The sequence below is a fragment of the Brachyhypopomus gauderio genome, chromosome 4 (assembly GCF_052324685.1).
Source record: "Brachyhypopomus gauderio isolate BG-103 chromosome 4, BGAUD_0.2, whole genome shotgun sequence".
Classification (NCBI taxonomy): Eukaryota; Metazoa; Chordata; class Actinopteri; order Gymnotiformes; family Hypopomidae; genus Brachyhypopomus; species Brachyhypopomus gauderio.
This window is the reverse complement of record NC_135214.1, coordinates 35,598,241-35,622,457: the sequence shown is the minus strand read 5'-3', so window position 1 is coordinate 35,622,457 and position 24,217 is coordinate 35,598,241. Positions and strand designations below refer to the sequence as shown.

General features: G+C 44.7%; 2 protein-coding genes across 5 annotated transcripts; both read right to left on the bottom strand.

Moving 5' to 3' along the window:
* Positions 1-626: 626 nt before the first annotated feature.
* On the bottom strand, positions 627-9,569 carry LOC143513202 (AN1-type zinc finger protein 5). 3 transcript variants are annotated; one of them, XM_077004323.1, is made up of 6 exons: positions 9,414-9,569; positions 7,497-7,698; positions 6,628-6,733; positions 6,046-6,170; positions 5,522-5,629; positions 627-3,483 (listed from the first exon to the last, which is right to left on the bottom strand). In XM_077004323.1, the coding sequence occupies exons 2-6, from the start codon at positions 7,654-7,656 to the stop codon at positions 3,335-3,337; spliced, it is 648 nt and encodes a 215-aa protein (XP_076860438.1). In that variant the 5' UTR covers positions 7,657-7,698; positions 9,414-9,569; the 3' UTR covers positions 627-3,334. The 3 variants fall into 3 exon arrangements, with proteins under 3 accessions (XP_076860438.1, XP_076860440.1, XP_076860439.1); XM_077004325.1 differs by having other exon boundaries at positions 7,506-7,698; XM_077004324.1 differs by lacking the exon at positions 9,414-9,569 and adding an exon at positions 8,854-9,379.
* Positions 9,570-9,881: 312 nt separating this feature from the next.
* plin3 (perilipin 3) lies at positions 9,882-16,100 on the bottom strand. 2 transcript variants are annotated; one of them, XM_077004320.1, is made up of 8 exons: positions 15,983-16,100; positions 14,506-14,577; positions 13,891-14,086; positions 13,473-13,555; positions 11,953-12,184; positions 11,401-11,756; positions 11,057-11,275; positions 9,882-10,591 (listed from the first exon to the last, which is right to left on the bottom strand). In XM_077004320.1, exons 2-8 carry the CDS (start codon positions 14,560-14,562, stop codon positions 10,478-10,480), a joined length of 1,257 nt encoding a protein of 418 aa, XP_076860435.1. In that variant the 5' UTR covers positions 14,563-14,577; positions 15,983-16,100; the 3' UTR covers positions 9,882-10,477. The 2 variants fall into 2 exon arrangements, with proteins under 2 accessions (XP_076860435.1, XP_076860437.1); XM_077004322.1 differs by having other exon boundaries at positions 11,057-11,272.
* Between the last annotated feature and the right edge of the window lie 8,117 nt (positions 16,101-24,217).

The following is a 24,217-nucleotide window of genomic DNA, read 5'->3' as shown; positions in this document are numbered from 1 at the left end:
AACTTCCCTGAAACTTTGTTCAAGGTCATTTTAATGTATTTGAGACAAGACCCACTTGTATTAAATGTCTAAGTATGCTGGTTTACACTCAGATCCTCATGTTGGCTGTGACCGTACTCGCATCCAAATGACAAACAATCTTTAATGATTCTGAAGGACACTGTAGACACAAGATGCATTTAGTTTAGAGAGATACCAACAACCTTACCAAAACAGGAGGGTTAGTAATTACATGGAAATACTTCATCTTTCATTGACGAGTACAGGGTGATATATACATGTATTTACACTGAATATGAAACTGCAGACGTATTTGTCTAGTCCTTCCTTACAGAACACGCCAGGCTATCTGTTGTACTGTAGTTAAGACCATCTGTGTTGCTAAAGGTTAACATTCTGCATTCATCATTTACAACAGATTACTAACAAAATGTGCTGCATACACATATACTGATTATTAGTTCAATACAACTGTGAACTTTTGCAAGACCATTTAAAGGTAGTTGTGTCTAGTTGGGTAAGCAGGCATGTTCAGATTCTCCTCACAGGTTAAACATTATAACAGCAACACCTTCACATCAAGGTCTCACACTTGAATGAAAATGAATTAAATCCAGGACAGGAGGTAATTTTAAAATAAACTTTGTGATTTTATTTTTATACTTTTACACATCATACAATCCTAAATTTGAAAATAATAATTAAAAAAGAAAAAAAGAAGATATCTGGCGTTGTCTCTGGGGACTGGTGTAAAGGTGGTGATGAAGCAAAAGACAGGACATGCTTTAAGCAGAGAGGACCCAGAAGCAGCTGGACCTCAGCGGTCACACACCCCTTCCCAACACGCCATCTGCTCCAGAAGCAAGTTCATCGGGAGGTTTCAACTTTCAAGACTTGGGTCCTCACATTCTCAGGAGGAAAGACAGAGGGGTTGTGGGTCGGCGTAAACACAGATGATTTTGTTTGCCCGTACACATCATGACCAGCCATTAGCTGGCAATACTGGAGAAAATCTCAGGCCATTTCTCATTCCTTCTTTCTGACAGGCCAGTGTTCAGATTGCTGTAAAGTATCATTTTAACACACACAATGAGACTCCAGGCCAGACCAGGTTTCATCTCAGAAGAGCACGTAAGCTGGTGAGAACTGAGCATACATGAACATTACACCTCTGTGATGAGTGCCAGTCTGAACACATCACACCTCTGCACCCAAGATCACACAGTACAGAGTGTGTGAAGAAAGGGCGTGGAGACCTTTAACACAAGCAAGGCCGTACGGTCCGAAGTGTCAGCAGCGGCGTGACCATAATTCACACACTGCTTATTGTTCATAGATCTACAGTGAAAGGGGGAAGTGGAGGAGGAAGTGTTGTTCCATTCAGGAAAAGCGCAAAGCATCAGACACGTCTTCCCATTTCAGACGTCTCTTGGTTTTACACTGTGTTGGTTTAGCTTCACTGGTTTATACTGGCTATACTGGTCTGAACACTGGGCAGACCCGAGGAAACTCTGCAACAAACTGTATGAAACCAAATCAAACAAATACTATTGATCCCCTCCCTCCCTCCCACCCACACACACACACACACACACACACCCCCTTAGCTCCATCAGCCTTTTCTCACACACAAAACGGGGACATTCTCCCCCCTCCCCCCCACTGTGCCCCAACACACATGCCTTCATTTACTTCCTTCTATACAAATAGCAGATAATCACTGGATACATATGAAAACATACATATTTTTATACATTATCGCTCCCTCTTCTGCTTACTACCGGTCACGTTCTACGTTAGATCATAACTATATGAACAGTAGCCACGTGGTATATACATCTGAGAGAAAAAGAAAAACACACACGCGCACACACACACACACACGAGGCTTAACGTTAATCTGAACAGATCCTCAGGCTCCATTAGATCATGCGCCGCGTTAATGCATTAATGTTAAAACGTCCATACCAGCTCAGTTCGGCGTTGTCCTAGCGACGCAGTGGGCGGGAACGTAGCCACTGTGCTAATAACTGCAAGGCCAAGCAAAGCCAGAGCTTCCTGGAAGCAGGTACATCATCCTGAATGACATCATCAAAGCACGGGATATTCGCCTCAGCCAACGCTGTGGAAAAGCGGCAATTTATCGCCATAGGAAAGAACTGTGAAAATGTTCCGTCATCATTCACTGGTCTGCTGGTGGTTAGGAACATCTGTCAGAGCGCCCTGACTCACGTGAAGGCGTGGCTCAGGAGAAACCCGACTGGAGTGCGCATGTTCCACAGGACGCTAAATGTACATCACAGTCACCCACAGACCCGAAGAGGTCACTGATGATGTCACAGATCAGATGGCCACTCTTCTCCTGCATTTGTGCTCAGATAATGAGATTATTACTTTGTGCTTCTGATTCCACAGTGAAAGATGTATTATTTATGTCTGCCTAGTCACTGCCTACTAGAAGGTACTAACAGGACTCAAACCCATAATACATATATTCTTTTTTAAAAAATGGATACATAATCAGACAGAAACTATAGTTGAGATTAAGAAAGCTATTTCTCTGCCTTTTTGTGGACACATGCTTCCAATCCTCCAGTAACAAACCCAACAAAGGGAAATAAACAGAATTAATAAAATAAAATAAATAGAATGCAATCACACAATTCAAGCTAATTACAATATATTAATATAGATCCTCTGATGCCATACACTCATTAAAAGAGAATGAAAAGGTTAGGAGGACGCCCACTCTTGGCTCCGCCCCCTCCACCTCTGACACCGCCCCTGCTCTAGAACGGCTCACGCACTCACACGCTAGTATAAGTCAACAAGTCTATATCAAAGACCGGTACAATGGGAACTGATGATCCCCTCTTCCGCCTCCAATAAAAATGAGAGAAAAAACAACCAAAAAAAAAAAGCCAGGACCCCCCACCCCCACCCCTCAACCCCAAGGGCCTAATCTGTTCCTAACATTTGTAGATCATATCAAAACAAACAAAATTCCCATGAAGAGTAAAACAACGCAAGGCTAAGACCTAACATGACCCCCCCCCCCCCCCCCCCCAATCACACAGACATGCCCACCTGACTCGAGTGCTCTCCCTGACTCTCAGCCAACACCACCATACTCACGCACACTCACTCTCTCTCACTACAGGAGAATCAGGGAGAGGCCAGGTTAGGGAGTAGGCCCACCTGACCCTGCCAACACGGAGCCGTATTCAAACAGGACCATCCTGGGGCTCCATCGTCCCGGGGAAAAAGAACTTGTAGATCAAACAAATTTGCTTTTTCTTCTTTCTTTTGTAATTTCTCTCAGACTCCTCAGTCCTCACAACTTCTGGATCTTCTCAGCCACCACGATGGGGTTCTCCTTGCGAATACGGGCTGCAGCTGCCCCTCTGTAGTCGTAGGGACAGTCGTGTTTGTCCGAATAGCGGTGGATCGCGCAGAACAGGTTGCCACAGCGACAGTCGAACCCTGCAGACAAGGGAGAGAGAAGATGGGAACCTTCATTGAAGCAGCACTCGGGATGACAGGATGTGGGGTGGGTCCCGTACGTGAGGTCACGTCAGGGTGATGATCAAATATGGCATGGAGGCCATGTAGAAAAACTAGAGTTGACAGTAACAAATGGCAAAATTCAAGGGAAAATAAGTGTTGGAGTTTCTGACACAATATCCAAAACTGAAATGAGCAGAAATGGACCAAACACACACACAATCTCCAAATTCTCTCGAATGCAAAGGTGATTATTGTACAACATATGTAATAGTATCAGTTCTTTTCCTGAATGCGTTTACTGTAAATGCCAAATAGACACTTCCTATAAAATACAACCTAACGGGAATGACTGTAAAATCTAGTCTTGTGTCCTGCATTTCTGGGAATGCACACTAGTGTGTGTCTGTGTGTGTGGGGGGGCTGAAGTATACTCCGCCCCCCAGCAGCAGGGAATCTTACACAGAGGGAGGAGATAGGAGAACCCCCCCCCCCCCCCCCCCTTTTTTCCCCCACAGTCTCTGTCAGCACTATGAGACCCAACTGAGATTCCAGAACTGGGAATCCCCTCTGTAAATCCACCACTGTACAGCTCAGAGAGTGATCGCTCTACACTAAATGAGGGGCACACAGGGGTAAACTAACTGAATTCTGCCCTCTTCCTCAAACTTGGGGCTCACTGCCCTGTTCCCAGGACTCCGTGTGCTGCTTCCTGTACTCGCTGTGGAGACTCCCTCTCACCATTGTGCAATACCACACAGTCAATCCACTCAACAGGTCCATGGGCACTTTCAATAAGCCATTCATGTGTGTGTGTGTTCAGAGATTAAAAATAAGAACACACTGCTGAGCTGAAGCAAGTTAACAAAGCTGGTCTGTCAAAGCTGGTCTGTCAAAGCTGGTCTCTAGCACCAGTAGTATTTTATATCTTCAGACAGGTTTCTGCAGACCAAGCAGCACCAGTGATTCACTCCACCCAGCCAGAGAAAAACAAACCTAAACCACCTTTCGCTGACAAAGAAATGTGTACAAACACGTCCGCAACATCCTTCCATATGTAGGTACAGATGTGTCAGAGTCTAATAAAGAACAAACAACGTCCAGTAAGATGAAGATAGGTGTACTGAAGATGAACCTGCACAACAGTACTGGGGAGGCAGGCAGAGGTACCACATGTACCCCTGGGAACTATGGGACTGGCACGTTTCCAGTGTGACGGCCAATCACAGCAGCAGGATGAATTCTACAGTGTCCTGAAGAATCTACGGTGTCCTAAAGAATCTGAATCAGATCCACTCAAAGGTCTTGAATCTCACAGCTCTGCACCAATTATGGGGTCAGAGCCAAAACAGAGGTCTTCTCTACCAGGGCTCATAGATTCACTCAGTCTGAACCCCACAGAGGAGTCACCACTTTTATATAAAGGCCCGGAAGCAGCGGCCACATTAAGGAGCTGCAGCCACAGGAAAGACGTCCAGCGTAACAGCCTCATGTAACGTCTGAGGTCACAGACTACAGGCAGGATTTGCAGACAAGAATACAAATATGGCTGTTAAAAACTAGCTTGACATTTGCTGCCTACAATGGAAGGACTGTGTACAACAAGCCCCAACCTACAGCTGTGTGTTAATATGTACTGATACAGCTGAATATCTTTATAGAATATGAAAAAGATGAAGATCTTACTGAAGATCTGCATGTTTAATGCATAACAAAATCTGATGTACAGAGCGTTTACAGAATGCCTAAAGACTGCAGATATATCTAATATTTTAATTCAGTACTGCACTGAAACTTTAAAAAATTGCTTTATAAATAAGATCTGGGGCCCCATGGTGCAGACCCCACCCCAGTGAGGCAGACCCCGCCCCAGCGGTGCAGACCCCACCCCCGTGAGGCAGACCCCGCCCCAGCGGTGCAGACCCCACCCCCAGTGAGGCAGACCCCGCCCCAGCGGTGCAGACCCCACCCCCGTGAGGCAGACCCCGCCCCAGCGGTGCAGACCCCACCCCCGTACCCGTGAGGCCGACTTTTTTCCTGCAGGTAAAGCATCGGTTCTTCTTCTTGCTCTTGTCGGGAGTCTGATCTCCGTCCGAGGACGCCTGCGCAGACTCCCCCGCTGATCCTGTGATGAAAGCCATAGACAGAGTCTGATTCCACGCTGGTCTGATTCCCCCCCTGACTGCTGTAACGCAGGTCTGTCCACTGCACTGAGTGCCTCCACTACCACATCTGCAATAAGGGACAGAATCCCACCTATTCGCTCACACAGAATATCATGATCATGATCAACAGATTCTGATTGGTCTACGTGTAGCTGGGTGATTGGGCAGTTCAAACCGATGACCTCACGGCTCACCACACAGAGAAGGAAAATGCAAAACAAAAGTCTATATGCTTCCCAAATATATGCATGTCCAGAGAAAGAATTAAAAGATGGTGCATTTATCTAAGTGAGGGGGTGGGTGGGCGAAAGAGAGAGAGTGAGGGAGGGAGTACAGGAAGAGATAGTGGGTGGAGTGAGTACAGAATAATGCTGACCTGTGTTCTTAGACGAGCCTTCATCCTCCTCTTCCTCCTCACCATCAGCTCTGTCTGAGTCAGTGGCTGCAGAGTCCTGGGAGATGCTCATTGCAGTCATCTGTTGGGTTACTGGACTGGGAGAGCTATAAACACAGTTTCCCTAATGAAGACTCCACACACTACAAACACTCTCACATCTGCTGGGCTGGGGAACTGCTGAAATCACAGCTCGCTCTTACTAAATACCAGTCCACACAACACAAACAATGTGGCCTCATGTGAAATTACTGAAAGACTAAACCCCTGAACAAAACTACTACGAGATCCCACCGAGCTCCTGTTGTTCTAGACGTGGTTCTCCGTGCTGGAGGAGAACATCCTCTGGATGTTGTGGTGTTTTCCACAACTGTACCATCCCACTTACATCTGATGCCCTTCATGAAGACCCAGAGGAGTGGACTGCACTACAGCCTTAGTGTTGTTATGGTTAGGGTACACTTGTACAGTGTACAAAATATAGATTTTTCAGCTTGTTAGCCAATTTGAACGCCACAGAGGTTCTAAAAGGGCAATGTAAAAACCCTCCCTAGGTGGACATACCTGGAGACACGCTCTTCCGATGGGGTGACCACTTCCGGGATGGGAGCAGGGGTTGTCTCCACGGTTACCGCTGCTGCTCCCGGGGACCCCGCAGGAGACGTGGCAGCTGGGTAAATGCAGGCAAAACTATTCAGGTGACGAGAGTGAAGCTTCAAAAATGACACCAAATGTTCAGTAATGACCCTTCGTGTGTTCAGTAATGACACTTTAGTGTCTGTTTTCACACTCCAATCCAACACTTAATCTGCTTGGCCAAAATGTTACTTTTATGATGCCATTTTAAATCAAACATTTAAACAATATAACCATTATATTAATAAATATTTATACTATTTACTATCTATGTACAAAACTATAGATATATTTATAGATTATACATAGTTTTATAAAGTTATAAAAACAACATAATAGCCCTGTGATGTTAATGTATTTAGGAAATGATTTGGAAAATATTACTAATGTATGCTTCCAGCAAGCTGTGAGGGTTATGTGGGCAAGCTAGGAATACCTTTCTGAGTAGACAACTGAACTGCTTGCACATATCACTACATTTACATTTATGGCATTTGGCAGACGTCCTTATCCAGAGCGACTTACATTTTTATCTAATTTTTATACAAGTGAGCAATTGAGGGTTAAGGGCCTTGCTCAGGGGCACCTCAGTCATGGCCTCAGGTCTGGGGATCGAACCCATGACCCTCGGGTCACAAGACCAGTTCCCTAACCACCAGGCCATGATTGCCCCTAGATCACTAGATAACTTGTCATTCAGTTTTAAGGAACGTAATGACATAGCTGTCAAATACCATCAGACATTCTCTCCCTGAAAAGCCCCGCCTCCACACCGAAGCCCCTTTTCCTTAACCTACCTTTCTCACCTGGGGGGCTGCTCCGCCCACTTCCCTGCTGCCTTTGCAGGTGTTCCTTATAGCAGACCGAGCACATGCCATTGGTGCGGGGGTTACCATAGAAACCACATCCCATAGTGCAAAGCATTGGCACCTGTGTCTGATTGGTCTCCTGAGCCATGCTGTTGAGAGGGTGGGGTGAAGGGGGTGGGAGAGGGTATTTCTGAAAGCATTTTAAAAAGCAGATTAATTTCAAATAGAATGAAAGCCAGACCAAAGACATCAATAACGTGACACTACATTCATTTTACTGGCCCATTAAAATCATCTCATCTGTCAGAAGCCTATCAGAACATAATTACAAATGTTATTATTCAGAAACAACACACTGCCAAATGTTTCAACTGACCAAAGTTGAGCCACAAAGTAAATTGTATGGTGCAAGACCTTGAAAATTCTAGTTGTGACAGTTCAGTTTATAACTATAAGCTATTTCGATCACTCAATGTGGTTGTGAATGTATAAAAATATGACATTACTAAATGTTAACATTAACTGGCAAAATTATTAATACAACATAAAAGCTGACATGTGTATCACTAAGAAACTCTGACTATTTTTAAAAGGATTGAATGAGAAGCTTGAGTGGACAGAGCCAGGATACACAAACATGCAGGAGCCTGCATGAGGAGATGAGCTGTTATTTCACACATCAAACCAGCGGATCACTTTCAGTGTTTTCCTGTTAAGGACTACACATAATTACGATTTAGAAATCACATTTCCTTTTCTCTTGTGCTTATTTTGCGTTGACACTAACGTCTGGACATTGTTATCAATTATTTATCATCAAGGTTGAACAGACAGGTGATGCTAAGAAATAAAAATACTTCTTACACAAAAGGCGTCAATAACTAAGTTTTTGGTATCGCCGACACCACAAAACGATATCAATTACATCAACAAAACACCACATACCATAAATTACTGAGCAGGGACGATTTGCTTGAAAAAAAAACCGACAGACGTAAACAAAAACAACGTCCAGTACAATACGTTCAGGTGTAGAAATGAAGAAAGAACAAAAACAACATTATCCACCGTCGTTTTGGATAATGAACCTCGAAGAAAGTAAAACAGGCGGACAGAGCGAGCCGGGTTAGCGGTAGTAGAGCCGGACTGATCGCCACACCAGCGAGAAAACGGCAAGCTGTTGTTATATTTGGTGTTTTATCACCACTCGCTGTCCCACCGCAAATGTAGCCAAGGTTGGCTAAAACACCCGTAACACCCTCACACGTATGTTAAATCGCTCAATTTGACAAGGAATGATTAATAAATGAAGCTATTAAGACTCCTAAATTTAAACTCGACTTACTTTATCCCCGCTACGGCCGTCACCGTTTACTTTAGAAGGTCAATGAAACAGCAGCTAACGGCTAGTTAGCTTGTTTTGCTAGCGTGTTGTCGCTCGCGCCGCTGACTGGCTCGCGCCGTCGTGTCGGGCTGAGGCGGAGTACCAACCGCCAGCTGCGATTTCAAAAACAACCTTTTTTCGTCTTTGACCCGAGTATCTAAAATCTAATTCTATCCAGCTCACCAGAACAGGCGACGCCACAACGGTCACGATTAAATCTGACAACTCGAATGTAAAAATAATCCCTACAAATATAGCTGGCTATCGGCAATGCTTTAGCCCGAATGATCACATATAAATCCTGTGACTAAATAGCTAGCATGTAGCTAGCATTAGCGACCAGTGCGCTCGAGGACGTTTGTCGGCTAACTAGCTAAGCGGCTAACTGAGCTAGCGGTACCAGCCGAGAGAGAACTGGCCAGCTGGCTTGCGTGATGGCACGCAAACAAACCCGATAACTACGCGATTTAAGTGCCGTACACAGACATTTTAGCAAATCTTCCATCAGAGAACGTAGTTACCTGTACTTCAATGCGATCGGGGGGAGGGGAAAGGGGAATTCACGACCTCAATCTCGAGAAATACAGACGGTCGGTGTCGCCCGACGCGGCCTCCTCCTCCGCAGCAGCAGTCACGCGAAACGACCGTGACGTGAGACACGCAGCTACAGTGTGACCGACCACAAGAAACACAACTTTTGTTTCACTTCTATTTTTAGACAAACCCTAAATTCAGGTGCTTGGAAATTATTTTAGTTTTCATGAGCTTAGTCAATTTTCATGAGAAACACCATTCGTTATGTATGTGATATTGTAAGTGAATGGTTTAATGAACTGGTTCAATGGCAGTGGTGTTTAAATACACGTAACTGGCGTTAGGTTTTTGGACATAATGGGATTTATTTATGACACGTGTTTTAATAGGATCTTAACAGTTATGGTTCTCTTACTTTTGGAAATCAACTCAAAAATGAAAGACAACCTTTGTAATTGTAATGATTTATTATGAGACTTTATAGGGTAGATTTTAGAGCATAGTGTAGCAAAATAGTAAATTACAGTTACCAAACGTGCATTACCAAAATACAATTGCAAAATAACCTAAAATCTGGGAACCCTTTATATTGCACTGTCTTACATTGGTTACAGTATTAATACACTTATCTATGTCATTCAATAGTTTGAAATGCTGTACTCTAAGCTCAGTGAATCAATTTCCATTGTGTAACTTTTTTCATGTTTCTCGGTATGTTACAATGTAATTAAAGGTATAGTTTAATTGACACTGGCTATGAAACATGTTATTCAAAATGCTGAAACAATATAACAGCTGGTGTTGGACAGAGTGAGTTGTTTTAGTATTGAAACAGTTTCAATAGTTTACATTACATTACAGCAAATGCTGAAAAACACAGATAAAAAGGCACCCAGTGTTCCACTGACGATATATCTGCTGGCATGGCATTAGTTAAAATGTTGCATTTGTTATAACAGTGTGAAAGAATTTAAATACAAATCATAACACAATTAAAACCTTTGTTCTTTCATGAAGGAGAAGACCATGTCTGCTGGGTCTGGGTGTGGCTTCACTCTGTGGTTGGCACTTTCTCTGTCCGCTGTGGAGAGAAGGGCCCCACTAACCAGTTCAGCGGTGTGTTGTTCAGCAGATACTCCATGACTCCATCCAAAGACTGTCTCACCTACAGGAGGGTCATACACAACACACCCTGCTTGTTTCATCAGCGTTTAGACACAAACAGTAAGTGTATTACAAAGTGTTTCATAATTTCTCAAAAACCTATTACTCATAGAAGCCAAATTAATTTCATTTAGCTATTTGACTAGGAAATAGCTGTTAAACTCAATTTTAAACCTTTTTAAAACTGCTAAAATGGCCTATATTTAGTTCAAACTAACATGGTTTTTATCTCCAGTCCTGGGGCCCAGGCAGCTACACTTTCATGGTACAAAACACACCTGATCCAACTCATCACCTAATGACGGACCTGGTCATTAGCTGATCAGGTGTGCTAGAGGAGGATGGACCTGAAACTGTAGAAGGCAGGAGGACCCTGAAGTGAAGTTGAGAAGACCCGCTATGCCCTGAGCTGCAGGACACCTCCAGCCCGGCGTGAACAGGCCCGGAGGCCCCTAGCTTCTCTCACCTGTGTGATCTGCTGTCGGCTCTGCTGGAGGAGCAGGGGCGTGAGGGTGCTGGTGCTGCCCAGTGAGGCGTGGAGCTCCTCGGCCGTGCGCCTGGCGCTCTGCAGCTGTTCCTGCACGGCTCCAGGAAGACCCTGCGCGCTGGACACGACACCTGCTGCTGCCGCCCGGAGCTGCTCAGTCAGCCCACGCACCATGGAGAGAGTACGCACCTCCAGCTGCTACAGGCAAACAAAAATGGTTTATTATGGGTTTTATTATATGATTTGAATCAGGCATTATTGAATTGTTTTATATACTGTATATAAAATGTTTAAGTATCAGTAGGTTTAAGTCTCGGTCCTACCTGCCCCTGATCTTTTGCCCCATCCACCTCCATGTCCTCGTCCCCCTGCCCCTCACCGTCACTAGGCTGCCCTTCCTTCCACTCCTTCCACCGCTTCACCAGCTGCTCCGGAGCGCCCCCTAGCTGGTTGGCAGTGGCAAGGGCGGCGCGGGCAGTCTCTAGAAGGTCCAGTGTGCTGGTGATCTGGGAGACAGCATTGTGTGTAGCGTCCCGGGCACTGCGGGCCTTGACCAGGGACTGCTCTAGCGCTCGCTCACGGACTCGACTCGAGAGCTTACCCAGGCGTACGAAGTAGCTGGGGGCGGAGCTCAGGGTAGGCCCGCCCTCCTCGTCTGGCAGAGGCTCTGCCAGGGCGGCTGTAGAGGAGGACATATTTAACAAAGCTTCCCTCAAGACTATCCATGAATGAAATGGCGTGATTAATGAATGGATGAATTGGAGTAGGCAAGCATAAACCAATGCTTCAATATTCATTAGCAAGTCATGCTGTTCAGTATAAAGGCCAGATGAACTCTGGTGCTATGATTTACTGAAGCCAACCTCAGTACTCACTGAGTTCTTTCTCTGTAAGGGGAAGGTTCAGATCCAGCCAGTCCTCGGAGCGGCTCAGAGCCAGGTCCGCTCCACTGCTCACCGTCTGCCCCACCTTTGTCCCCATGACTGTGTTAATGCCCCCGCTAACGGCTGAACGGGTCATTTCCACCCCACCCATAACTGCCCCTAGAACAGCATCCTTCACGCCCGTCACAGAGTGGTACATCTTCTCCACCGTCTCAGACACCAGCTGCAGGGAGAAATAACACAGTAATGTTCCACAGTAACACAGTAATGTTCTATAGTACCACAGTAACGTTCCACAGTAACACAGTAATGTTCTACAGTAACACAGTAATACTCCATAGTAACAGTACTGCTTGTTTCCTGTGAAGGTTTTTTCTGTGTTACGTAACAGACCAGCAGTCTTGTTTCTCCTTCTTACTGTTCCCTTGCTCACTCTTTATCTCCAGTTAACAAGGAGTATGTGATTGGTGGAGAACCTTGCCAATCAATCACTTGTAACAGACTGGATATCCTCCAGTCCAGGGGTGGCCAACTCACGGCTCGCGAGCCGCATGCGGCTCTTTGCCTGGTTTCATGCAAACGGGCGACACACGGGGCGACACACTGCTACATTTTCGTGGTGCGCGGTTAGTTTACAAGCCTAGCGAGCAGCTAATACTTTAAAAACCGGCGTAGTGGAAAACACGCATTTGACTGTCTTCACAGCTAATAATTTACACTCGCCCCCCCCCCCCCCCCTCCCCTCCACTCTGAGTCTCCTAGCCTTTTACTTCTCATTGTAGCCTATGACATAAAACTCTCTCAAACATGATTTAGTAAAAGCCAGTACCGAGTAGCCACAGCAGGTAGAGGCTGGATTGCTAAAACGGACATGTAAACCTTGTGTAAGTTAGCACAGTGTAGTCTGGTTAGCCCAGTGTAATCTGGATTGTCTGATGTAGTCTGGATAGTGCAGTTTAATAGTTTTACATTCAGTTTGCTCATAGTTGGAGATTGCCGGTTTTCCGGTTTCTAGGTCCTGTCTCCAGCCCTGCTGGGGAAACTGGATCTATCATCTTGTTTGTAAGCTTATTATTTTGACTTCATTTCCCCTGCATATTCCAAACGTCTGGGATAAATTATGTTTATAGAATAACAAGTTTTATGTGGTTTATGCAAATCTAAAACAGCTGAGTCTATACTGATATGGCTGAATATCACTGAATAAACAGAGCATGCCTAAATGATGATAAATACTGTTGCATGAAGGGCTGTTGTGTTAGTTTTATTTATTCATCTGGTGCATGAAGGGCTGTTGTGTTAGTATTTATTCATCTGGTGCATGAAGGGCTGTTGTGTTAGTATTTATTCATCTGCAGGTACTTGATACTCTAGGTTATTCATCTGAATGTATTTGATATAGTTATTGATTCATTTGCATGTATTTGATGTTTATACATTTGCAGGTATTATGTTTTCATTGGCAAGTATTTACAGAAATCTTTAACATTATGCTAATAGGGCCAGTTTACCTTGTCTGCTGGTTGGTGTAAGATTGGAAGTTTTTCCTCCACCTTGTCCAGACCTTTTATGGCATATTCATTCACCATGGAAACTGCAAAATATACAAATAAACACAAAAAAACACGTAAGAACTGGCCCATTAAATTCTACGGTGAGACAGTAATGGCTCCAGATGTCTGTGATTGTGGGAAATAACATTCATCTCCCATTCATCTCCCCGTGAGCTCCATCGTGTGACAGGAGATGTGCACCGCCACCATTTCACTTTAAAAGAGAAGACACCATTTGTGCCCACCCATACCCCCCCATCCCTTCTTACAATAACTGCTGATATGTACTTAAAAACCTCTCCTCCTCCACAGATACAGCAGCACCGCTGCCGGTCTGGGTCATCCGCTACCGCTCCAGGTCATACGGGGATCTTACTCTGAGGCTCTAGTTTGTCCAGTATGGGTTTGGTCCCTGTGCTGGCGGCCGTCCCCAGGGTGCGGACCCCTGCCTCCGCCACACCCATCACCCCTCGGAGGAGGGGCATGCTGTCCTTGGTGCTGCTGTAGGCACTGGACACCACATCGCACGCAGAGCTCACCAGAGGCAGGTTACTCACACGCGAAACCACACTCTGAAAACACGCAAACAGAAGCAGGAAGAACACAGCCCGTTCAGAAGTGTGTTAGTGTGTGACATCACTTTGAAGTGAATTAGTTACTATTTAACATAACTCTTGATTAGTGCCCAAATAGGTCTTAGGAACAAATTATACACGTTAGAGATGCTGTATGGATTTCATAAACAGGGATATTAGAATTAGAGAATGATGCACAGCTATGAAACATGAAGGATTAGCAGAAGAGCCATTTTCACAGTTATACACTGGGACACCATGGGGACACCATGGGGAGCGTGTTTGCTCTGGAATAGGAGTGGTTATTGGAGGCAGAAGGTCAGATCAGGTGTTTACAGCTACTCTCCTCCACTGGTCATCCTGAGACACCCGTGATCCTGACTGGCTGCCAGGTGCTCGGTGCTGATCAGACCCACCTGCGGCTCCTGAGAGGTGCGTGTGTCCATTTCACTGGGGTTTGCTTCCTGGGCCATTATGAATGATGTGTTCTGGTAAGAGTCATCAGAAAATTAGGTTCAGGCAAAAATAAGGAGAAACTACTTAAAGATCATGGCATAAATTAAAAAAATCAGATACCAGCATTTTATTTAAATGTAATATACAAATTCAAACAATCTGTTAAATGATTACAGAATATGTACATCTAAGATACTACAACACCATGCTGCATGTCCCCCCTGACGAGACATGCGCTGATCTCCGAACCCCTTGTTTCCAGAATTCCCCCCAAAAAGTTGTGAGTCTGTGTAGCACACAACAGACAGTGAAGTTCTGTGGTAACATCTGGCACAGTGAACTTACTGTAACATATAGTTGAAAATGTTCAGTGTGTGTGGGCATGTGAAACCTCAATCTGAAGTGCACTTAAATTATATGGGTTGTCCTCCAATATCCTCATTTTACAGATGGGACAGAAGTGCATTCAAGAGAGAAATAACCCAAAGCACTTTCCTTTCTACTGTTTATTCTTGTTTTTGTAACCCTAATGTTGAAAGGGCTACAGGGGCAGACCGTCCAGAAGGTCTCTCTCAGTTCACAACCCACATATTGCTACATATTTTCTCTGTTATACACGTCTCGCGAAATCTTAAAAACTCCAGTGGAGTGGTTCACGCGCAGCGTGGGCTGAGCTGATGTCACCTCACCGAACAAAGTCTCGCGCTTAGTCATATCAGATTCTGGGCCAAGAAAGATGAGCCGTGCACTAAAACCGGTTTGGTGTTCTGGGCTCGGAAACGTCCAGCTCCACGAGACTGAACTATCAACAGGAAGCGCAGTAGACAATTACACGTCTCTGGTTATTTATTTTATTGCGGTTCCTTTTTCTTTCTGTATTCCCAAGGTTTGTTCATTAGGGACCTATAAACATGGTTGATATAAAGTTGCTCTGAGACAATGTACACTGCTAAAAGCGAAATAAAAGTGAACTTAAACTGAATTGTCACAGAAAGGCAGAAAGCTTGCGTGTGAATGCGCAGTGGGCGTGAAGCGCGAGGAGGAGTTGGGGCGCGCGGTCATCCGTCGTTTCAAAACCATCCCGACAAGACTCAGGGGGTCATCGGCTACAAAGATCAACTTTGCCCTAGTTCCTGATAACTTCAGCTACACAGCGTAAGATACAGCCAATCGGGATATGAAAAGGCAAACAAAAGTTACAGCTGGACTATGAATATTGAAGATGCGAGCACATTCAAGTTAATAAAAAGCTTATTTGTGACATTAGGTCATCGGCTTGCGAAGCAACATCTGAAATGAAAACATGCAAACTTATCGGCAACGCCTCAGAACTGTCTCACTACAGTTTTAGTAGTCGGTGCTTCTTAAAAAACGAGAACCTCATGGCATCTATTTCAGCGGCCATCTCTGCAGTTTTCCCAAAAGGCTGTCACTGACCTGTCAGTCTCGTGCGAGGTGTTCTCCACTGACCGCTCGTGCACGCTGTCCAGCGCGCGGGGACAATACAGGGTTGGCCCCGCCCACCAATCACTTCTCAGCCCTGTATTGTGAAACAACGAAGGCACACCTACCGCTGTTTCTATTCTCTACTGTACTATAGCTACATCGCAATATCTCAGCTGTTTTATTAGCCTAACACCCAGCATTGGACTTAACCCTAGTGTTTATTGGTTTATTGTGTAAATGTGCCATATTTTGTTAATTGTGATTTTTACACCGCAATCGAAATTTGTCCTCCGCTTTTAACCCATCTGTGCAGTTAGAACACACACACACGCACTAGTGATTACTAGGGGGCTGTGGTGCACACGTGCCCAGGGCGGTGGGCAGACCTAGCCCGGCGCCCGGGGAGCAGTTGGGGTTAGGTGCCTTGCTCAAGGGCACCTCAGTCATGGCCTCAGGTCTCGGAATCGAACCCACGACCCTCCGGTCACAAGACCAGTTCCCTACCACCAGGCCATGACTGCCCCAAATTGTTGCGGTCAGTTAAATATTTTCCATACTTATTAGAATATTTATTTATATCATTTATTCTGCAGTGGTGTTCGTTTTCATGGGTCATCGTGGGTTGAACATAAATGTTGTTTATTCCTTTCTTATCATTGTAGGAGAAATTGACACGAGATAATACACTCAACCAACGCCCCCTCATTCATTAACTACAATAGAGCCAAAATGTACAAAGTACGATTTACGACTGGAGAGTAAAACCAAGTTATCTTCAGTGCGGTCTTCGCGTGCATTACAACAGTCGATCCACATTAACATGTCAGGGCAGCATTTTAGATGAAACACGTTAGTTTTGGGTTTAGTAAAAACAAAAATCTAATATTTTTAAAAATCGAATCGTATAGCGTTATATTTCTTTTATTGGGTGAAAGGTCAATAGTAAAGGATCCTAAAGATGATTTTTTTTAATAATATGACTCCATTCATGTTGCCCCAGACTGTCCGAACGACTTCGGATACTCAACTCTGAATGCAAATCATGCAGATTCATCTTTCGCCACAGGGTGGCAGTGTCGTCACTTTGCGACATTAAAGACTTTTGTGGCGCGCTGTGATCCTGCAACACGGACGCAAGTGGCGGTCTTAAAGGTTCCAGAGCACTGCGCACTGTTTTTTTTTTTAAAGCTATTGAAATTCTTAGATTAAAACTAACCACCACAAATAGGTAAGAGGAAGAAATACCCACGTTACAGTTGTAGGTTGTTCTTTAGGATGCACTTTGCGTAAAACAACTTGTTTGGTGGTCTTATGATGGACTATTTAAAAGCCACGATGTGGCTTTGTAATCATATTATTGCTGGAATTAATATTGTCCATATGACAATAAACGCCGTCATATACACTACGTGTCATGTATAGATTCATATACAGTATATATATATACACACACATACAGATAAATATAAATTATATATATATATATATATATATATATATATATATATATATATATATATATATATATATATATATATATATATATATATATATATATATATATATATATATATATATATATATATATTAGTGGGCCAGTCTGTCAGGAACTTCCGGGCCACTTTTTCTCCCCAGTCCGCCCCTGAACCGCACACGCCAGTGGATAAAGCCTGGTTAAGGTCATTTGTACATGGTGCTTTAAACGTTGCAGAGGCGACAGCAGTACATTTAAAATAACGTTATCTACAATTTAAACTGCTGTATGTTTTCGTAGTCCGGCCCGGATTTTCTGGGACAAGTTGTTTTTTTTCTGATCTCCGCTGCACACCGTCAGCCCGCATCAGCTGGCCCAGTCCGCGGCCGCGGTCCAACTCGTTCATGTATTTACAGGGTCAGTCCGCGGCCGCGCGCTGAGCAGGTTTGCCTGACTGGAGCGGGGGAGGTAATAACACCGTTAAACTCTGCTGCTTGGTTTAAATCCTTAGATTCAAACATCTCAAAATTTCTATGGAAAAACAAGCCATCAAGAATAAGTATGAAAACCTTGCAAAAGCCAAAACGCAATGGTGGCTTAGAATTACCAAATTTTTATCAATATTTCTTAGCCAATAGATTACAGTACATTTTAAAATGGGTCAAATACGACTTAATAGACAGGCCATGGTTGGACCTAGAACAAGCATTTTGCGGGAAAATAAAACTCTCAGACCTACCTTACATTAGCTCTAATATTAAGCGTCAGGACTGTTTTAAAAGCCTTAATATAAATACTTCACTGACAGCCTGGTGGGAATTCCTTAAATTAACTCGGTCCCCACTCATCCCATGCAAACGAACACCCATTTGGAACAATCCAGACATCTGTCAGAACAAGAAAGTACTACATTTTTCATCATGGCATGACAGGGGAATAAAAAATTTAGAACATGTTATTAAAGATGGAAACTTTGTCACATTCCAGGAACTTGTATCAGAATATGGAATAAACAACAGTAGATTTCTGGAATATCAACAATTAAAATCCATCATTCAACAGAGATTCAACCGCAATCAACTGAATTTAGAAATATCAGCATGGATAACTGAATTTTTAAATCTATATACTCCTAAATTATTATCAAAACTGTATAAATTATTGTTAAAATTTGATGACTCAATCTCCCTTCCGATAGCCAAATGGGAACGAGATCTATTTATTAATCCAGATCAACATTTCTGGACCGACATATGTACAAATATCTTCAAAATAAGTAAAAGCCCCAACTTACAACTTATACAATACAAAGTCCTTCATATAACACACTATACAGGACAAAGGATGTTCCAAATGGGCCTAGCACAATCAAACATATGCACCCACTGTACAGGCAATATAATTGATAACTATATGCATGCTATATGGGATTGTAGGCCTGTTAAGGAATTCTGGCAGAAGGTATGTGTAGAATTGTCCACGGGGCTTAAAAGCTGCATCCCAACTTCCCCCAGACTGTGCATCTTAGGAGACGTCAGTGAATTAGATACAGAGGCAGACATATCACACATAGTTCTCACTGCCCTATGCATCGCCAAGAAAACCATTCTTATCAATTGGAAAATGAAAAAGGACCTGCATATTACTCAGTACAAAAAATTATTACTTGATCACATCTGTCTGGAGAGAATGTCTGCTTCCTCTAAAGACCAGTTGGAGGAATTTAATTCTCTTTGGTTCCCACTGATCAGTTCCATTAGCTAGTCGGGGTGGTTGGCGGGGGCCTCAGCTCCCGGAGGGCCGGTTGGTGGCTGGGGGTCGACCCCGGGGAGACTGCTCGTGCCGGCCACTTTCTGGGCGGGGGGGCCGGGGCTGCCGACCTGGGATGGCATGTGCTTGCCCTGGCGGGCGGTGGTGGGGGGGGCTTGGGTGGCGCTCCCTCTGGGCTCTGGGGTGTGGGGCCGGGGCATGGGGGGAGCAGATGCTGGCCCTCAGCGGGGTGGCTGGCCTCCCCTGTGGGGCCGAGTGGCGGGACCCGGGGCCTGGTGCCTGGGGCCCCCTGACCCAGAGCTGGGGCCCTGCACGTGCGGGGGGACCTGCGCCGCTGCGGTTGCGCCGCTGGGTGGGGTGGGTCGGTCGGCCTGGGTCGGGGCGTTGGGTCTGGGCCTTGGGGCTCCGAGGTGCCTGGGTGGTGGGAGTGGGGTGGTGGATGATGGGGATGTCTGGGGTGGGCCGGGAGGTAGGGTTCCGGACTCCGACCAGCATGTCCTCAATACTGTTGATGTCTGTCATCGTTTGATCACTGTGCGACTGGTATGGTTGTGGGTGCATACACAGGGGTGTGGTGTATATGGGACAAGCGTGTGTGGGTGTATATGTATGTGTAGTAGGCTTGTCACGATACTAAGAATTACAACTTCGATACGATACTTAAAAAAATATTGAAATTCGATACCAAAGTCAGATACGGTGCTAATTTCCGTTTTAAAGCCTTTTTATTTTTTTTTATAAACAAACAAATGGATGTTGCTTTGTGTTTGAAAATGCTTGAAATTGTAACTTCATTTCACAACAAATATCTGTCTGACTGAACAGTTATTTTGTGTTAACAAATACGAGCATCTTGTAATTCCAGGATGAAACATGAGAGAACGTGAAGACGTTACGATTGGGCGTTTTGAAAATAAACAACCATTAAATAATGTGATAAAAAAGCGAATAATTTCGAGTATATGTATAAATATTTAACTTATGCCAACAAACATGCGATGTCAGAAAGACGTTAAAATCAAGTCTGTATCACGTCGGTCAGTCCAGACCCATTTTTGCATGTCTGGTGGACGTTCAAAACTGGTTCAAAATCTGACAGTGTGACTAGTAGTGATGTGTCGTTCGCGAACGATCCGGTTCTAAGAGCCGGCTCTTTGAAGTGAACGATTGGAACCGGCTCCGCAATGGGAGCCGTTTTAGGATCCTATTTGGGAGCCGCCTTTTCCTTCAGTATTGCGCTTGTGCTCTGCAAGTGCCACAGTTTTTTTCCAACATCGTTTTTATTTGTCCTTCGGTGCCTCGCTGTCTCTCCCTCTCCCTCCTCTGCTTCTGCCAGTGGTAGAGAGCGGAGAGTTTATTTCCTCAGCGTGAGGGTCCGTGCGCCGAAAATGACGCAATCGCGGTGGCTCCGCCCCTGCGTGAGGACCCCCGTGCGAAGCGAGGTCGTGCACATCTTCAGCGCAATGAACAAAGTTATGTATGCCGGGTTCATACACCTTTACAAGGTGGAATTCAAGCACTTGTACGTCACTTTTCAATATTGAAAAAGGCCATTTTCAATATTTCCCAGCACCTTAAACTTAAATATTTATACATATACTCGAAATTATTCGAAATAATTCGCTTTTTTATCACATCGATTCAGTCAGACATCTATTTGTTGTGAAACAAAATACAGTTACATTTTCAAGTACTTTAGCCTACTTTAGCACTTTCCAAACCTGGAACACAATGCAACATTAATTTTCGTCAGGTAAATGTTCCTTCCCCTGTTTTGAGGGGTGTTTCTTTATACTACTACATATCGTTTCGGACAACACTGCAAAGAATGTCTCCACTGCCCGCATGTCAAACGTGTGCTCCACACATCTGACCAATCACACATCTTTCAGATAATTATGTGGTGGGGAAACACTGAAAAAAAAAAGTCTCCACTTTTTTTGTGGAAACGGCAGGCAATTGGCCAAGCTGTATTGCGTTCTATTTTGTGATAATTTAATAATTGGTTATAATAAAAGTTTTATTTATAAAGCATTGTTATGCAGCATTTTTACTCATCACAAGTGAAGTGCTTAACAATGTCAATAATGAAACAAAATGTTAAAAAATTAAGGTTTAAGCTATTAATTAATAATGTAAAAAATATATATGGGGAGCTGTTTGGGAGCCGAAAGAGCCGGCTCTCCACAGTAAGAAGAGCCATTAGAGCCGCATCTCAAAATAGAGCCGAAAATCCCATCACTAGTGACTAGGACCTTAACCTTTTAACTTAACATGAACGTCTATGACGAGTTTTCTATCTGAACGTCTGACTAGGACCTTTATTGGATGTCAGGACGTGCAAAAACTGCAACTGAACGGCAGTAATAGACGTTTAAAAAAGACGTCGCTAAAACTTTCATTCTGGCTTTTTAGTGGACGTCTTTTGAACGTCTGACAAAGTGTCTTTGCTCGTGCTGGGAAATATTGAAATGGACCTTGAAAGTGACATACAAGTGTTTGAATTCCACAAGGTGTATGAACCCTGCAAACATGACTTTGTTCATCGCGCTGAAGCGTGGCGCACGCGAGGTCGTGCACCTCTCGAATTTTGTAACTTCGCGCGCGCCGCGCCTCAGCGCAATGAACAAAGTCATGTTTGCAGGGTTCAATTCAAGCGCTTGTACCAATATTTCCCAGCACGTTAAACTTAATTAAGTTAAATATTTATACATATACTCGAAATGATTCGAAATATTGCGCTTTTAATCACATTATTTAATGGTTGTTTATTTTCAAAACGCCCAATCTTAACGTCTTCACGTTCTCTCGTGTTTCGTCCTGGAATTACAAGAGTTAACGTAATAACGTAACGTGCATTTTTCTTAACGTCTTCACGTTCTCTCAGGTTTCATCCTGGAATTACAAGAGGCTCGTATTTGTTAATGTAATACAAGAAAAATGTCCAGTCAGACAGATATTTGTTGTGAAACGAAGTAGTTACAATTTCAACATTTTCAAGTACTTTAGCCTAAATTGCAGCACTTTTCAAACCTGAAACACACTGAAACACAAAGCAGCATTAAAATTCGTCAGGTAAGTGTTCATTCCCCTGTTTTGAGGGGTGTTTCTTTTATACTACCACATATAGTTTCGGACAATACTGCAAAGCGAAAAGTATAAAGCCTGGTTTAAGCCTCCACCGCTCGCGGAGTCGAGCGCTATGGTCACTCAACCAGGCTTTAGCGCCCTTCGTTGAAATGTTCCAAAAGCACCGCTTGCAAACGGGCTTGTTCATATCCTTCGGTTTTCCATCTGTATCTGCTTCGAATCCAACAGCACTGCGTTTGCTTTAGCTGCCATATTAGCATTACAAACTGTCCTGTGCATTACGGCAGCTTGGGTGGGTCAAACGAAAGCGCATTTTATGTAAAAAGAATCGATACTTAAGGGAAACGAGTATTGTACCGTTTCAGAATGTTCAGTATCGATACGTATCGATATATCGATTTTTTTGACAACACTAATATGTAGATATATATGTATATATGTATGTATGTGTATGTATATATTTATATATATGGATGGATGTATGTATGTATATGTGTATATATGTATATATTTATGGGTTAAATGTGTGTGAGTGCATACATGTATGAAGGAAATGTGTGTCTAGGTGTATGTGGATGTGCGGACCGGCTGCTCTCTGTGGTGGGGGTGGTGTGGATCCGGGCTTGGATGTGGTGGTGGGGGGGGGGGGGGTTGCCGCCCTGGTCTCCCCGGGTCGACCGCTCCCTGCCTTGAGGTGGGGGGGCAGTGAAGTTCGGTGCTCAATGAGCCAGCTAGCAAGCTGGCTCTCCTCTTCCAGAGGACCCTTTCCTCTGGACCTAAGCATGTCCTTGTTTTCTTCTTGTTTCTGAATGGGTGGATGAATGAGTGCGTGTTGGAGGGAGGGGACATATGGCCAGGTTTGGAGGTGTGAGGGTGAATTTGAGTGTATGTGTGTGTGTGTGGGGGTGGGTGTGTGCATGGTGGGGGTGTATAGGGGCGAATGTAGCGTGGGTTTGGGTGTGTGGGTGAGGACAGCTGGTTCTGGGTCGGGGCTGGTCGTGCCCGGTTCACTCCCGGACGCTCCCCTGAGACTACTGCACCACTCCAGAGGGGGGGCGCCTTGGGGCTCCGGAGTCCGGCTTGGCCCCCTGGCGTAGGGGCGGTTGGCCCGCTCCCCTGGGCGGTGGTGGTATGGGGCGGCCGGGTGCTCCTCGGCGGGAGGTGGGCCCTGCCGGGTGGTGGGTGGCTTTCCGGGCGCGTGGCGCCGTGGCTTTGCCGCTGGCCCCTGGGGGGGGGGGGCATCCTGGGGGGGAGGCGCTCTGTTCCCTCTGGTTCCCCTGGACCTGCGCTCCTTGACTGGTGGGGCGCTGCCCGGGGTCTCTCTCTCCCGCCTGTGGGGGCGGGCGGGTGAGGGTTTCTGGGAAGTGCGGCTCTGGTACTCCACCGCTCCGTGGGGGGCCGTGGGCGGGTGGGATTCCCGGGTCTCTCTCCGCCCGCCTCTGGCCTCTGGGGGAATGTTGTCGTAGCTACCCACCCTTGCTGGTAAGTACATTCCATACATCTATCCTATGTTGCACTTCTAGGTTGCACATAAACACACACTCACACACACCCATACATCGCACTCATCTGTACTATATGTATTTGGTTTACTTTCTGTACTTCTTTGCAGTGGTCATTTGAGCTGGTTGCGTGTTTTATTTTATTATTATTATTATTTTTTTTTTTATTATTATTCTTTCTTCTACCTCTTTGTCTTTTCCCTTTTTATTATTTCTCTCCCCCTCTTTTCTTGGTCCACCTAACCCCAATAATTATCACTTTGCATACTGTTATCACTATATATTGTTATCACTATACTATATATTATACAGAATTGTTATAATTGCCATTTAAATCTGTACATAAAAACAAAGTTGTCCTCCAAAGATGGGGGGGGTGGAGGTGGGCCA